The 16,615-nt window shown below is 39.8% G+C and overlaps 1 protein-coding gene across 1 annotated transcript in view; it reads left to right on the top strand.

Moving 5' to 3' along the window:
• Positions 1-370, top strand: part of ATP6V1H (ATPase H+ transporting V1 subunit H) — a 47,749-nt gene extending 47,379 nt beyond the window's left edge. Inside the window, exon 14 of the mRNA XM_036406470.2 lies at positions 22-370. Within this exon, the coding sequence (XP_036262363.1) occupies positions 22-82 (61 nt within the window). The 3' untranslated portion in view covers positions 83-370. The remainder of the gene's footprint in view (positions 1-21) is intronic.
• Positions 371-16,615: the final 16,245 nt, after the last annotated feature.

Below are 16,615 nucleotides of genomic sequence, written 5' to 3'. Positions count from 1 at the left end.
TAATTTTTTGTTGTATTTCAGGGAATACCTTGGGAAGCAGTTGCAGTCAGAACAACCTCAGACGGCCACCGCACGGAGCTAAACACTTCCATCAGTTCATGCAGTTTGTGCTTACAACTTCAGTGTGTTTCTCTTTAAATGAATACAAAGGAAATCCTGAAATCACATGCTCTTTGTCTGCTACGGGTGCATAAACATTCCAACTTCCCTCTAGTGTTGTTGGCTTACTAAAAATTTGTTTGTTCAACTAGTTCTGCTGATTATGCCTATTAGCTTCTTGTTCTATTCTGAATGTATATGAAGAAATGTGGCTAATATATTGCATTTGTTTTATGTATTTATTCTCATAATAAAGACTATTATTAAAGGATATCCATTCCATAATGGATATTATAATTAGCCTAGAAAAATTGTTCTCTTCTTTTAGTGGCTTATCAGTGTTGTCACTTTCCAAGAAAAGTAAGTTGTCCCCTTATGTCTCAGACAAATTAGTAAGTCTTTGACTTAGTGTTTCATAGAAAGTGCAATAGCCTAAGAAATATTGATTATTAATACTAAAATATATTCCAAGTCTCAAAATAGTGTTGAAATTGTATATAAAAGCAAAGGTATGGGTGGGGCTTTTTTGGGGGGGTGGGGTAGTTCTCTTGTTAGAAACTACATTAAAAAATCTGGAAATGAGAAGAGGAAAAGAAATGAGCACTCCTCCATCAGTGAAAACACATCCTCAAGATTGTTAGTCCAGCTGTATAACACCAGTGGTTAAGGCTGTAGATCATAGATCAAGTTGAGGGTGTGGGTTTTTTTTTTTTTTTTTTTTTTTTTTTTTTAATGTGCACTACTAGCTGCTGAAATTGTAATTTCATGGAGTTTTTGGTTATTGAAAATACTTGTAAATGTTAGGGTTCTGCTTTCATTCCAAAATCCATTGTATTTCTTTTATATTAAGCCAGATAATTTGGCTATCAATATTTTCTGTGTTCTGTGTTCAGTATAAAATATGTAATCAATAAATTTAAGCTGATCTTGGCTTGGCATATGAGAACAGTTTTGTTGCATAGATAGAAGCCTGGCTCCAGGCACTTGTAATACCAAACAGTTAATATTCTTGTGATTCATTATTAGAATTAAAAAAAAAAAAGGTGAACATAATTCTTAACCTTGTCAGTAGTCATTTGAAGTGCAAGTCTCTGAGGAAGCTTAGAGTACTTTGTCATCAAGTGAAAAGACTAATTGGGAAAACTTTTCCTTATCCAGCCTGGATTTTCATCATATGTAATTAAATTTGACCACTGTTGCAATGGAGAGAGAAGAGAGTTAGGGACTACAGGTTGATGATTTCTTTGTCTGCTTTAATTAAAATTGGATTGTGTAGCTAAATGACTGTTGCTTACTTTTGCATATAGAAGGCAAAGGCCTGGATATTGTAGTCAGTATCACAAGAGTAGAAAGAACTAACCCTCACTCCAACTAAAGTCAGTTTATGTGAGTAGATCTTAACTCAGCACTGCACATTCCCACAGTGCTGGGGGATACAGGTGGTGTGGGAAGCAGCTGGGAGAACAGGGGTGCACCTACACTGCCATTCTTACCTTGGGTAAGTTGAACACTCTTGAAATGAATCTCTGAGTCCTCCCTGCATTTCACACTTCAATTTACACTGTGTGGTGGTGTCAGCCCATGAAAGGGCTTCTCCAATCAAGCTGTCTCAGGATGCACATCTTGCATGATGTATGTCATGCTCTACATCCTGTGTGTCTTGGCTACGTGGTAAGTGTTCAGTCCACTGCGCCATGTAAGATTTTGTTTGAAGTATGGCCTTTAGAAATGCATTCAGAATGCTGAATTACCGCCAGCTGTCTTGCTCTACAAATCAGCTTCTCATGTCACATTTGACAATGAAAGCAGGGCCTAAGACTGCTCTAAAAGATTGGTTTTATGGTTACAGCTGTAATGTTGGGCCCAAGAACTGTGATGTGGCATTAATGAGAAAGCAATGTCTCCCCACCTTCAAAACCAAGTGTATTTCCTTTTCCAAAGGGAACACTAAAGCACTGCTGGGTAAGGAGATCTGGGATTGAATTGTAGAAGTAAACATGATGAATACTACCACTGGAAACCTCTTCAATTCTGGAGGAGCTAGAAATAACCAAGTTACTCATAATGTGAAACAAAATTGCTTACAAGAGTTGACCTAAAACATCTGAGTATTATTTTCATCTATTATACAAATAAATTCTCCTCTCCTGCTTTGCTAGTATTATCCTGTGCATAATTTAATTCTTCATCATGTGGCGTGTTTATAAGCTGTGTGATACCTGGCATTCTCTGACATTTAGTTACCACCTTGTGTCCAACAGCTCTCTAATTAAAGCAATGGTTCTGAAGTTTCACTTATATCCCTGTATGTTATTGATGTCCTGGTGCCTGTGAAACCTGAACGCCTGCAAGCTCTGAGATTTCCAGCTGCCAATGGTAACATTCAGGTGGCTCAAAGCTTGGATCTGAGTGAGTTCCTGCCAACAATTGTACTTTAAGATGCCTGGAAACCTGCAGGGGAGGGTGCTATGGAGGACTTTGTTGTGCAGCCAGTAATTTGGACTAAAGTTGCCAGAGCTGAGATTTCTGCAGGAGTCAGGCTGCTCATGGTGTCCTACAGGTCCTGGGGAATCTTGCCATAGCAGAGGGCTGCAGAGCAATTTCCAAATGTGGATTCTTCATCTCCCATCCCACTTGTTGGCAGTGAAAGACCTTCATCCGCGGTCCCAAGAGAGAAAGGAGGACAGAGCTGTTGAGATTTAAACCTTTGGAATCAGGAAAATCAACCAAAAAGTTTTTGTTGGATTTTAATTATTAATAAAACTTTCTACTGAATCTGTTTTTTTGTCTCACAAGCTTAGTGCTAGCTTTTGCTACTGAGTGGTTTTTTTTACTATTCACCTCTTTGTATTACTCACTCTCCTTGCTCAGCCTCTTTCTCCCAAAATCTGGCCTGGTGCAGGCAGATGCCGTGGTGCATGTTGGGTGCTTCAAGGCTGTGTGATGACAGTGTGGGGAGGAGAGCACAGTGTCTGGAAGAGAAATGTGTGCCAGCAGCTTCCTTTGTTCCCTCTGGTGATGTGAAGATTTAGAGACACGGCTGGAGATGAGCTGCCATGGACCAGATGACTAACTTGCTCCTAAAGCGAGGAGACACAGTCACCATCCTCCAAATTAGGGTAATCAGTCTTCTCTGGGAGAAATTCACTGTTTTCCTAACTTTTGATTTCATTTTTATGTTTCATCCAATAATAAATGGAGTTTAATTTCCCTTTAATTTTCCTGGAGTTTAATTAAAGTAACAGAGCCTTTGAAATCTTTAGATAAACTGACTTTCAAGTCTTGCATTTGAGATTTCTTTTACTTTTCTGGTTAAATGACTTTCTTTGAACTTTGGTCTTGGTCTGAAATCTGAAGGGGAAATAAATTTGAGTAAGTTTTAAGTTTTCAAGACACAGCAACTGTGAAAAAAATTTAAACCTGTAACAATGCTATGTAGGAGAGATGCATGATGACGTACTGACACCTAGAACTAAAGCAGGAAAATGCCTTTAATCATGTGCTTACTGAATGTTTATTTTTCCCACAAGCTGGTTGAGATCTTAAGGCCAGATTTTGCTCTTGGCCAGTGAAATACTCTGCTGGAAACAAACCAGGGCTGAGTAGGAGATGGGTTGCCCAGGCCCTGGGTGTACCATGCTACCTCACACCTCTTTTCAGTATCTCATCTGAGCTTCAAAAGTACCTTTGTGCACTTGTGTGAACAAATGGAGATGGTCACTCATTTCTAACACTCTGAGCTGCTGGGTCTTTACCTTTTCAGGAATAGAACATGCAGGTTTTATGCAGTAAGTGCATGCAGTAAGTGACAAGGACTCAGGGGGAAATTGGTTGACTCATCTCTATACAAAAGCTTTTGCTTTTTCCTTTGGCAGCTTCTGCAGAATAGTTGGGAGTTGTCTTCTTAGAGCCACATGTTGTCAGAACTGAGAAGAGAGCTTGTGCTCTTGTGATGACCAGGTATGTTATTAATTTTATTTGCTTCCTCTTAGACTCCAAAATTATTATTAAAAATGTCTGAACTGCTGTTAAGATTTACAAATGGCTGAGGGGATCATCATTTGAATACCACAGAAAGCAACAAACTGTCTTGCAAATGTTAGGTGCTGCATTTAGGGAGTAACCTCAGAACTCTTTTTACCTTGTAATGTGCGTATTTCATTGGCACAGCTGGTTCTGAGATGCACAAGGCATTGCTAAACATAAGCTGTGCTAAAAACTGCCAGTATCCTTTGCTTAAGAATATTTTTCATGGCCTGTCTCTTGGCCTTATGGATGCTTTTAACCTAAATTACTGTATAGTAAGGAGCCTAGTCAATAAAAAAAAAAAAAAAAGGAATAATCACTGATGTTTTGCAGTGTTTTTTTCTCTTTCTTGGTTATGTCCAAGATAATCCCTCTACTATAGAAAAGTAATTTTAATTTGAGGCAAAACAGAGAAAAAGAAAAAAACAATCCCTCTTCATATAAAAGTGGACAGAAACTATATATATATATATATATATATATATATATAAACTTCATAATCTCACAGATTTTCCCAGAAGTGCACAATTTTTTCCCTCTGTGCGAAAACTAAATGTGCAAAAGGGAAAAATTAAAATTTTCAAGAGCCATCTTAGGTGCTATTCTGAGCATATTCCTAATATAATTTTTCCAAGGCTCTTCAGTTTGCTGTGTCTGGACTCTGTGCAGAGACAAACTGTCAAGGTGAAAATAACTTTTTCAGTGTCATCTTAAGTATTTTAAAAAGGCTGCATTTATCCAGCTCTGCCAAGAATGGGCAAAGAAACTGGACAGCTGATGGCAGCAATGACAGTTAAAACCTATTGATTTGGAAATCACAGAACTGCTACAATATCAGACTATTTTATAGGAAGAAAGCATGATAAATTGTGGACTTAAAGGTCATCATTCTCTAGGCAATTTTCATGTGGTAAGGAAGGGTGCAAAACAAGTCTGTTCTGTCAGGTGTAGGTGGCTAAAATGCAGCTTCGGATTATGAGTCTGTCAGTGTGGGGATCATGGCAACAGCTTTTTTTTTCTTTTTTTTTTCTGCTAGAAGATCATAGGCTATCTCCATCTTTGGAGATTTGCAAAGATTACAATGCATTTACAAAGAATCACTTTATCTGGCTTCCCCAGCTGGTGCAGTTAAAAAGGAGCTGGTCCTCTCCTATCCAAGTGTCTGGGAAAGAGAGCACTGATGAAATACTAAAATCCATCTGGGATGTCTTTGGTGAGGTCCTTTTACAGGAAGTGCATAAATTGTACCTTCTGTTGTGTGTCTGAATGTCACGCCTCAAAATTTCACTTCTCAGGTGTCATCTAGTTCTTTCTGTATTATATTCTAATTTCTCTTAGAATTGGTAGATTTTCACAATTTAAATATATTTTGTTGCTATGTCAAGCAGATGATGGATGAGACCTAGAATAAGGGTAATGTTTTAGAAAAAAATAGTTACTTTCCTTGGGTAAGAAAAGACTATTTATGCTTCTTCTCTCTTGTGGTATTTTACCTGTTTTTCTTATATATTCTAGTTCGAACTCTATCAAATACTATTTCTAAAGAAATAGTCAAGATTTTTATCATATTGCTCTTAACCTGGCAAGTCTATTTTCTTTTTCTTTATTTTTTTCCCACTTAGGAGTATTGAATGTCCTGAATTTTATCACCTCTGACTTCACATGCACAGTGCTGATTTTTTTTCTTCAAGAAATCTGGAATGGGATGAACTCTTTCCTTAAAGAGAATACATTAAGCTTCCTAGACTTTATGTCTATGGAAGTTCCAACTTTCTTATCTAAATAACCTTTAACCTGGGCTGAACTTCATGACTCTGACTGCCCTGCAGGGACTGGGCACTGTAACTTCTTTTAGTCTGTTTGTCCTGTCATGCCTCTGTTCCCTTTCTGGAGATAAAAGGAATTTTGTTGATTTCTGGAATCTTCCTTTTATGGTCTTTGTTTCCTAATCCCAACTTCCATGAACTCTTGTGATGTTGTAAGTCAGTATGGAGGACAAATGGTGGTGTCCATCTTTCCATCAAAACACTGGCATATCTTTTCATTTTCTGTTCTCCATCCTGTGTCCCTGCTTTCAGTCTGAATTTCCCCTTAGCTGGTTCATTGCATGCAAAAGAACCATACACAAGTGAGGACTTTCATCTCTTCTACTGGGATGACCTCTGATCTACTCTGGCCTTCCTTTCTGCTACATAATCTCTGGCATGTTTTATGAAAATTTTGCATTCTAAGTTTGTATTTTGAGGAGACAGAGATGTTTTATTCTGGAACAATGGGGATGCAAACACATATCTTGCTGGCAGTGAGACTACTGTTTAAACTTTTGTTGTAGGAAGATATGGCAAATCACAATTTTAAAAAACATTTTAAAAGCCAGTTCATAAAGGCCATTTTCATGCAGTGCTTGTAATAGATGTATTTTGCTTTCACTCTGGTCATACCTTACAAGATTCAGGCTCTGCAATATCAGCAGCATGATACTTGAAATTTAATCTGTATGCCCTGAACTCAGCAGCCTGACAGAATTAGGTAATGTATTATCAATATAAAATAAAATTCTGAAGTAAATTAATAGTGAAAAAAAGGGTGACTTTTTTCCTAATTAGTTTCCTAATTACCATAAATTATTAGCAGGGAAATGTAAACCACATTTTGAGAAACACTGAAAGGAACTCCATTGCGGTTTGTGTAGATTATACTAATGATTTACACAAAAGGAAGTAAAATCTTAGTCTTTGTCAGGGTAGACTGCACTGTGCCATCTAATTCTCCCACTGCTAAGTGTCTCAAATTGTATTTAATTTGAAATATCTGTGATGCAACATCTCTAGCTGTTTGCTTTTCCCTTGTCCCCACCTGAGGATGTTTGTCAGGTAAAGGGATGTCAAAAGAGCTCAGCAAGTGGCGGATCTCAAGCTGCCCTTCAGCTGTCAAAAGCTGGTATGGCCTTTCAAGAGGTGTACAACAATTAATGCCATTGACTTTTCTCCCCTCTCTCTGCAGACAGACAGCTACCACCTGGCTTGCCTTAGGAAAACAATCCAACAAACCCAACCCCTTGAGGACAGTGTGCTGATGCCTCAGCTCAGTGCGCACGTGGCTGTTTCACTGTCCCCTGAAGGTGGCTGGTGCAGTGCTGTGTCTGCAGACAAGCGCCAGCTCCAAGGGCAGGGGAGAGCTGTTGTGCATTCCCACTTGACCTGCTGGCTCTCTGGGAGCCTGGCAAAGCAGCAGGAGAAGTCTCATGGCTTGTGCTGAATGTATTTCATTGCTGCCAATCCGTTCCCTTCTCTAAGCAGACCTGCAGCTTCATTTTTCTCTCTTCCACCATGTCTGCAGGAAAACGTGGTCCCCCTGAGGCACAAACACCAAGCAAGCCAGGAGAGGTGGTATTTCCTCCTGGTGCAATTATGGCTAAAAAGCTCCATGCAGCTTTTCCAGGGGTGAGAATTGTTAGTGCCTCCTTTAAAGCTATTATTTTTTGGTCTTGATTATATTCTTTTTCTATTATGTGACACTGTTAGAAATTGCAGATAAAACTTGTCATTTTGTGAAGTGGCAGGTAAACTATTACCTACTGAAGTGCCTGTGAGGTGAGGGAAATAGAGTCAGACCTCATCAAATGATGCTCCTGAGACTTACTCAAAGGGCCAGTAATAGTCTTGTGGCTTTCTATCTTTAGGCTGATGTGTGTGCCATGCCTGAGAGGTCATCATACACCAAATGGGAGGAGCTGGGTGGGTTGTGCAGCTGAAAATACTTGGCAGCAAAGAGTCTGTGCAGCTGAAGGATTCTGCTGTGCCCCTGTAGCCTGGCTGGGGAGTTGGGACAGGGAGATGGCCTGGAGGATCCTTGGTAATCACCCAGGTCCAGGTGATGGGGAGGTTTGGGCTCTGTGAGGGGGTACTAGGGGGAAATGGACAGCTTCCTCTAGGTTCTACCTGGATTCTTGTTTTGGTAAGTTCACTTTTCCCAAGATCCAACATCCTGGTTTTGTTCCTGATACTGGTCTTGGGCAAATTAAATTGATGCCTTATATACCTGCAGTGTGTAATAATTTCTGTTTTGCTTTCAAAGAATCTCCTCAGTGATGACCAAAGGCAAAAACCCTTAATGGTTTTGTGACTTTTCTGAGCTTTAAGAACCTCTGCTGCCAGATCAGGTAGTAACTCATCTGTCCATTTAAAATACCTTTTGGCTATTTTCTCCTGAATACAATAATTGCCATGAAAGGCTATCACAATGAGTTCTGCATAGAGCTTCTCTAAATGTTTGGGACTTTGCTTCTAATAAACATTACTTGAGTTGAAATGTGTGCCTTTTTCCTAGCATTTTTGAAAATGAGTATCTGGTGAGTCACTGAAGTGGTGACCAAAGTAGAGGAAAGTGCTTTTTCTCAGCACAACTTTGAATTAAAGGAATTAAAACTAAAGGTTGCAACATTATCAGGAGCTCCTGTGTAGCATAAATAACTTAGTGATGCTGCTTAATTAAAGCAGTGCTTGGGAATACTGTTTAATCATCACTGTTTTAGCCTGGGATGTGTAACAAGCCAAAGAGGTTAAACCAAAGCAATCTGTGTTCTGATGCAATTTGTTGTGAAAACATCTGGGTTTATGCCAGGGGAAATGAGCAGGCTCCACAGCTAACTTGCTGTGTAGCCTCCCTCCTGAGGCATGGCATGTGGTTTGTGCTAAACAATAAGGTTTTCATGAGAAAAAGTCTTTTGGCAGACACCATGAGCAGTGCAGGGTGTTGCTTGGTCACCCAGCTCTCCCCAGACCACTGGGGCAGCTTGAGCAGGGCACCAGTCAGGGATCTGCTGTGCTTAGCTGCTCTGGTGCACTGCCCTACTGTGAAAGGGATTCCTGATTTCATCCTTTTTAAAGGCTAATTCAGTGATCTAGTTTCCCTGGACAGATCCTTGCAGAGACCTCTCTCTCCTGAACTGGAGGATTCAGGTACGTGCAAGTGTCTGTGCAGGAAGTGATGGTGCAACAGGGAATGGAGGAGGTTTGCACTGGGACATGGGAGGGCTCTGAAGCAAAGGCACTCCCCTGCTTCCCTGTCAGTATTTCCTAGGGCTTAAGCACTGTTCCTGAAGGACTGTGGATCCTGCAATATGTGGAAGAAGAGCATTGTCTTGTGATTGTAAGAGAGGCTCATGAAGATCAGCAAAAGCCTGGCTTGTTGGTTCTGGGTGCCCACTCAGAGAATGCAATGTCAGCTGCCTTTGGTTTAAGTGTTGATCCTTTCTCCTGCTCTTCCTGTTGAGACACTGGACCAGAAACCCATTCCTCTGGTGGCTTTAAGCCTTCCTGCTTCCAGATCTACTGAAGCTGTGGTAAGGATCACAGAATCAGAGGATAGCAGGTGTTGGAAGGGACCTCTGAAAACCATCAAGCCCAAGTCCTCTGCTAAAGCAGGTTCTTCTCCAGCAGGTTACACAGGAACACATCCAAGTGGGTTTTGAATATCACCAGAGGAGTCTCCACAACTTCTCTGGGCAGCTCTGTTCCACTCCAAATAAGGAAGCTTCTCCTCATATTCAAATGAAACTTCCTGCTTTTCAGTTTGTGCCCTCATCCTGGGTATTTTTATTTACTCACTCTTGTGCTGGTATTTTCCTACAGCTGCTGAAACTTTGGTGACAGCAGCTCTAACCCAGACACCTCCTCTAGTAAATTAGAGAGAAATCACTTAGTAACACTGTTACTTCTGTTTCTAATGGGTCCTGATAATATTGCAAACTCTGCTTTCCTCTTCGAGCCAGAATGCAAAAATGAAGAGCACCACTGACTTGATGTGTCAGAAAGTCCTGACATGAACCTCACATCCATGTTAGAAAGAACTGGTTTATGAGACATGACTGTGTGTCTTATATATAATGGAGATGATGCCTCCTCCCAAAAAGAAAAATCTTAAGCATGGGGGCACAGGCAGAACACATAAGGTGGTGTGAAGCCCCAGTTAACACACGGGTATGCTGTGTTTTTATTGTCTTTGCCAGGTCAGATTCATGACTGTCTGGAAAGGTTGCAGTGTTAGATCTACATTTAAAAATGCTTTAATAAGTTGTTTACTCACACAACTAGTTTTTGTTTGCTTTTGTTAATGTGGTACTTCATCATTATCTTGTGACTGAGGCTGCTGGCTTGTCTTTATTTCACATAAAAAGAACCATCTTGTGATGTGACAATACATTTGAGTACCATTACCTGAATTTGCTTTTTCTCTTGCATCTAAGGAACTCAGTGGTCAAATCTGTCAATCTTCACTTCCCTCTTAATCATCCTGAATCATTTGGGTATTATATACTATTGCTACAGTCCATTCCCATGGCAATGTTCTTTTGAAGATAATAGGGAAATAATTTCTGTTGTCTCAAACTCCATTCACCCAAAGCTGTTTTCTCTCTTTGAGCAGTTTCTTCTTGATCTAAGTGCAAGGATGTCCTGTTCACATCACACAGGGGTTCTTGTTTCATCAGTGCCATCACAGTGACCTCATAATTTATTTCATATGTAGCAAGATGAAGATCTGAGCGGAAGATATGTAGCATTAAGTAGATGTTCAATCAGAGATAACTCTGTGCTACCTTATTAATCTGATGGTTCTTGAGGAAAGAGTTGCTGCCTTTTCGGTGCCAACCCATTTCACATCAGTATTTTGGGTCTACCTGTCCTCCCCCATTTGTGTCATTCATTCTCTTCATGCTTCACTGGCAGACAACCCAAAATATCACCACCATAACCTAAATGTTGGCTGCTTTGAATGAGCCCATCTGCATTCCTGAGGAATATAACTAGTATGATTCTACAAAAGCTTTTAAAGCTTTGGAAAATCATTGTATCTAAGGATAACTTTTATATATATATATATTTTAATATGTGTGTATGTCTGTTTTCCTGATTTTGTTCGCAGAGAGGAAGAAGCTTTCCTGCTTTCTCTAGTTGTGGAGCTGAGGAGAAGTTAACTCCTTGTTTTGCTTGCAAGACTTAGAAGTCTTCTAACATGTTTTCCTGAAATGCAGGACTGCTTTTACATGCATGTAGCTATATAACAAATTCTAATTAAGGAGATTTGCAGTCTTCTTCCTGAGCTGATTTGCCTGGAGATATTTCTGAAGTTTAACAGGGTGATTGTTAAGGCAGCAGGATCTTTTTCTTATTTTTGTAGTCTTAAAATTTTTGTTTAGGTAATGAGCTGTTAGTGATTTGTTCACCCCAGAGAAATTGTTTGATAATGGTGTTAGTAACTGCTCTGACCATGTTGCCATCCATCCTGTACATTTACCTCAAAAAGAGATAATTATCAGCTGTTGAATTAATGTTGCAAACATAAGGCTCTCCAAGAGAATGAACTGGGGGTTGGAGGGTCACCTGTTTGAAATCAGGATCTTTGGATGGTTGTAGTTTGTATCCAGCTCCATGTGGATGGTGGAGCTGATGCTGGAAGCAGGCTGTCTCTTGATGCATGATGCTGTCTCACATTGGAAATTAAATATTGGGGCATGTCATAGCAGCAGTCCCTGCTGGGGAATAATGAGCATGGACTCCATGATTGCAGAAGGCTGATCAATTGCTTTATTGTGCTATACCATGCTATATTATTGAGAAAAACCCATTGCCCTTGCCAGACAGTCATGACACAGCTTTGACCTAATTGGCCAATCAATCCAAACACCATCACCAGAGTCCAACTAAGAAATCACCCTTTGGTAAACAAATCTCCGTAACACATTCCACATGTGCACAATAAAAGGTGCAGCAAGTGGAGGTAAGAATTGTTTCTCATTCTGTTTTCTGAGCTTTCTCACAGCTTCCCAGGAAAATCCTGGGAGAGAGCTATATCTCTCTCTGTTCAGAGGATATGTGATTACCACAGGGGCAGACAAAATAGTCTGAGCACTTGCTTTAGACACAGAAAACAGGTCAAATCCGAGTCAGTGAATCAGCTACACAGAATGGATCTGCTCCAGCAAAGCAAATGGAGACACTTCCCAAAGAGCTCCATGTTGGTGGTCACAAACACCCAGCTGGAGAGAGTTACCTGGTTTAAAACAGATAGTTCAAATTAGGCAGATGAGGTATTTGCAGCCTGAATGAGTAGTCAAACCATTGTCTTGAGGCTTGGAGATTTTTTCATTTAGACTTGAGCTCATAAATAGCTTAAATTCTTTTCTGACTTAATGGGAAGTCTTTCTAAATAGAATGGAAATTAAATCCAGCCAGATAAACTTGATTTCTTCTTATATGGCAATACAAGTTAATCCACTTAACACCTGGATTGGAAATGGCTTTCATAGACACAGAGGAGCTGATATAAGATTATCTTGATTTTTAATTTTAGCAGTTTATTGTTTCTCTCTTAATTTCAATGTAAAATATCATCCACTTGGATAAAAGCAGTATTGAGTGGATAACTACAGAATTTATTGGATTTATTTAGATGAAGTTTTCTCATAAAATGCCTTATAAGCTGGTTGTGATTCCATCAGGGTGATTTGTTCTTTAATTTATTTGACTCAATTTTCTGTTTAGGACTGGATTTTGTTATTATTGCCAGCAGTTATGTGATTAACTGATGCAATCGGTTTGATCTAAACGAGCTGCTGTAATTACATAACTCAAAATCTATCACTTTATATATATCTTGACTGGAGGAAAACAGCTTTGTTATTAAGAGAAAAAGTAGAGACCATGGGATAAGAAGAAGGATTTGATGCTTGGGAAGCAACAGTAAATGAATAGGATCAGGAAACTTTTCTTGACCTAAGTGGTATCTAAAATGCCAATCCCAGACACAATAACCTGTTTTTATATCTGTTGTGAGTTCAGGTGTGAAATGAAATCTCCTTTTGCAAATTAGTTTTATTGCAGCAGTTTCTCCCTGCCCTGATGGGGCTGTTGCCCTTTTTGCTTGGCCTTGGTCTCATTGACAGCATCTCCTGGGTTTGCCTGGGACAGGGCCCTCATCCCTCACCTGCTGCAGAGCCTGGGTGTTTAGAAGTTGAGCACTATTATTTATAATTATAACTTGAGCCTGTGCAGTGGGCTGTTTAGCCATAAAAACAATTGTGATCACATTTAAGACAGTAGTTTGCTACTCAGCCTCTTTCTTTAGGTGTGTAGAATACAGCAGAGGATGAATTACCAGCAGTCATGGACAGTGACAAATGCCAATTTGTTGAACTAGTTTGGTGGGGGACAGATCTTAGTTTTAGGAGGTAAAAAGATGCATTCAGATAATTTTTGGTTACTGCACACTTTCCCTTTGTGGAAAAGGCATTAGCTCTGCATTTGTGGCCACAAGGTTACAATAATTCATGAGCAGAAATCCTTACTGTGCTTTCTTGCAAATTTGCAACCTTTTAGACTGCAAAGCAGCAGTTCCTCCTTTATTCTGTGGTACTTCACTGTGGTTTGAGTCCTAACAGATGGACTTGGATGCTCAGTTCCCGAGTTTTATTGTGAGTCTTCATGAACTGAGCAGAGCCAACAGAGTGAATCACAGAATGGTTTGGGTTGGAAGGACTTCTAGAGATCAGGGCCACTTTCCACTAGACCAGGTTACTCAAAACTCTGTGAAAACTTCCAGATATGGAGCATCCACAACTTTTCTGGCTAATACATCCTCATTAACCACCACCACCCCTTCCTGTGCTTGCTACAGCACACAGATATTATTCCCTTAGTATATGGAAAACCCCTTTAAAATGTCTGTAAAATGTCCACAAATACTTACAAAATGTCAGTAAGTTCTCCCTGGAGCCTTTGGCATTTTTGATTTCAGAATTTCTGTGATATTTAGTGACCTGAATTGTGCAAAATAGGGGAATAAGGGTTTTGCCAGGGTTCTGCAGTGGTTTTGCCATGTCTGGCTTATCCCATCCTTCTGGGGGTATATCTGCATGATATTTGATACATGATTTAGGAAGGGAGTAAGCTCTGGCTGCCCAAGAAAATGGGTGGCTGCAGCATTCTAAATCCTTGTGTTCTCTGAAAGGGCAGTTGAGGCAGAGAGATTAACATCTATGGAAACAGCAGGTGTTTTTCACTGGCTGGGGAATAACTATTTAAAACAAGGCAGGTAATTGCATGTAAGAGCTGAGGTCAAAAGGAGAATTGAATCCTCCACACAGCTCTTTAGTGGTGGCTTAATTTGCATTTCTACAATGGGCTGGATAATCTGCTTTTTACTGGGGGATGGTTTAAATTTTGGTTTGGGTTTGTTTTTTTTTTTGTTTGTTTGGTTTTTTTTTTTTTGTTTTTCTTTTTTTTTTTTTTTAAGGCTGAAGTCATATTTGCCCTTTATCTCTCGACATATAGAAAATCACTAATAGTAAAGGTGAAATGAATGGCTTTCCATGGAGTGTGAGCAATATAGTTCTTATGTAGTATCCAAAATTCGTCACTGGTTTTCTGTTCTAGAAAAGAAAGTTCTGGTTCTTCAGTTTATTCATCCACCTATTCAATTGAGATGTTTGTTATGAAAAAAATTTCAAAGTTCCCTACAGCTCTTCACAGAATTTCATTTCCCTATGCTCTGTATGATGGGGAGTCCAGTGTTACCAATAATTATTTTACTGAGTTTCCAGTGCTTTTGAAACCAGTGATTTATGTTTTGGGGCTTTTTTGATCACTTACTATTACAAATGAACACTCTAAAGCTTCAACTTTGTTCTCTGAAAGTTGGAAGTGCTCTGGAAATGCTAGTTGGCAGAGGTTTACTGAAACACTACCACTTCGTTACTCATTTTGAAATATGGAGGAAAAACATGCTGGCACAGGTATTGTACCTGGTCAGGTCGCAAATACTCTGTTTAGCTGAATGAGAGAATCAGAATAAAAAGTAATTTATTTTTTCTTAATTTAATTCTGCTGAAAATGAAGAACAGTGATTAATGAACCACCTGAAAATTTAGAATAATAATTATATGCAAAGGAGTTAGTTTGGGTTTTTTTCCCCTGTTAAATAGTAGGAAAAAAGAAGAGAAAAAAACTAAAAGAACTGGTTAATGGAATATTTAAACATATGCTCACCATACACATTTTGAAAGATAATTTATAATCTAAATTTCAGAGGGAAGTAAGCAAACATGGACCATGGACTTCAAGCTAAAGAATCTTTTTATGTTTAATCATTATTTGGAAAATAAAAATACTATTTTCTCTAGTTTATGCCATACTTTTCCAGTGGGATTTACAGCCCATTTAAAGCTAGAGCAAGGGTTATCACTTCTTTGTTAGGTCTTCATTTCTGTCTTCAGACTCCTCTTCAAAATGCAGTTTCCCAAAACAGATCTCCAATGTTCTCCTAACAGTTTATCTGCTCCAAATACCTGAGAGAAAATATTCTCCACTTTCTAGCTATGACTGCTCTGTATGAAAGGCTCATGTGTTCTTGACATATACATGTATATATGGGTGCATATAAAAATATATATATTTTCAGATGTAATTTGGCACTGCACAAATGACCACGGAGACTGAAGCAGACTCAAGTAAACAAAATAATTTTGCTTGTATAAAACCAAATAAATGAGACATGAGCATAAAGACTGTAACAACAAAGGCATGGCAAAAATCCAGGAATACAGAAGAACTCCAAAAGGGTAGAGACAAGGTGCTGTAGGAAGATGTAACCATTTGATAATGCCTGGGAGATGCTCTGTTTACAACCTGAGCTCTTCCTGTGCAGGCCTGGGAAGTGTTGGCTGGTACCAGGGCAGCCTTTAGACCTTGGGCCTGCTGGGGACGTGTGGCCTTTGTGGCTGAACTGATAACTGAGGGTGTGTCCTGGGTTGACTATATCATTCTTTTATCCCAAATCATCTTCTTATGCTGAATAATAAGTTTTGCACCTTTAAGACTCGTTCCAGAGAATGAAGGGGGGAGAGAAGAAGCATGCAGTTTGTTTCAGACACTGCACTCACTCCTTCACATTCCTGCTCCTGACTGTGCTGTCTGCAGATGGACAGACAGTGGGACAGAGCTCTCCTTTATTTTAGTTAGTTTTAGCTAGCTGAGGCAAAGAAGTTCCCTGGACTGTGGGGTTTTTTGCTTTTTCTTTGGACCTGCTCAAACCTGCTCTGGACTGAACACCCAGCAGAGCACCTGGAGCTCACGCCTGCGGCCCACCAGGCCGGGCCTGGGCCGCAGCATTTCCAGCACCGGAGGGATTGATCAGAGACTGAGCTGAACTGCAGCCCAGGGAGGGGACTTTCTCAGTTTGTCATCTCTTTTGGAGCAGCAAGGGGTTTTATTGTTTAATATTGTTTAGGTTTTATTGTTTAATAAACAGGTTTTTTCCGTTTTTCTCCAAGGAGGTGTTTTCTAATCGCCACCATCAGCCTCCAATGACTTACGCCACCACACTACCCAAACAATGGCCTAACCCCCCGAACGTCCATTGACCAAATCTCCTCCCCTCTGCTAATCCTCTCATGCTGACTCCTGCCCCTCATGATCATAGCAAGCCAAAATCT

The sequence above is a fragment of the Molothrus ater genome, chromosome 1 (genome assembly GCF_012460135.2).
Source record: "Molothrus ater isolate BHLD 08-10-18 breed brown headed cowbird chromosome 1, BPBGC_Mater_1.1, whole genome shotgun sequence".
NCBI classification, from domain to species: Eukaryota; Metazoa; Chordata; class Aves; order Passeriformes; family Icteridae; genus Molothrus; species Molothrus ater.
Note: the sequence above shows the minus strand (reverse complement) of the source record. Positions and strands in the feature narration are given on the sequence as shown.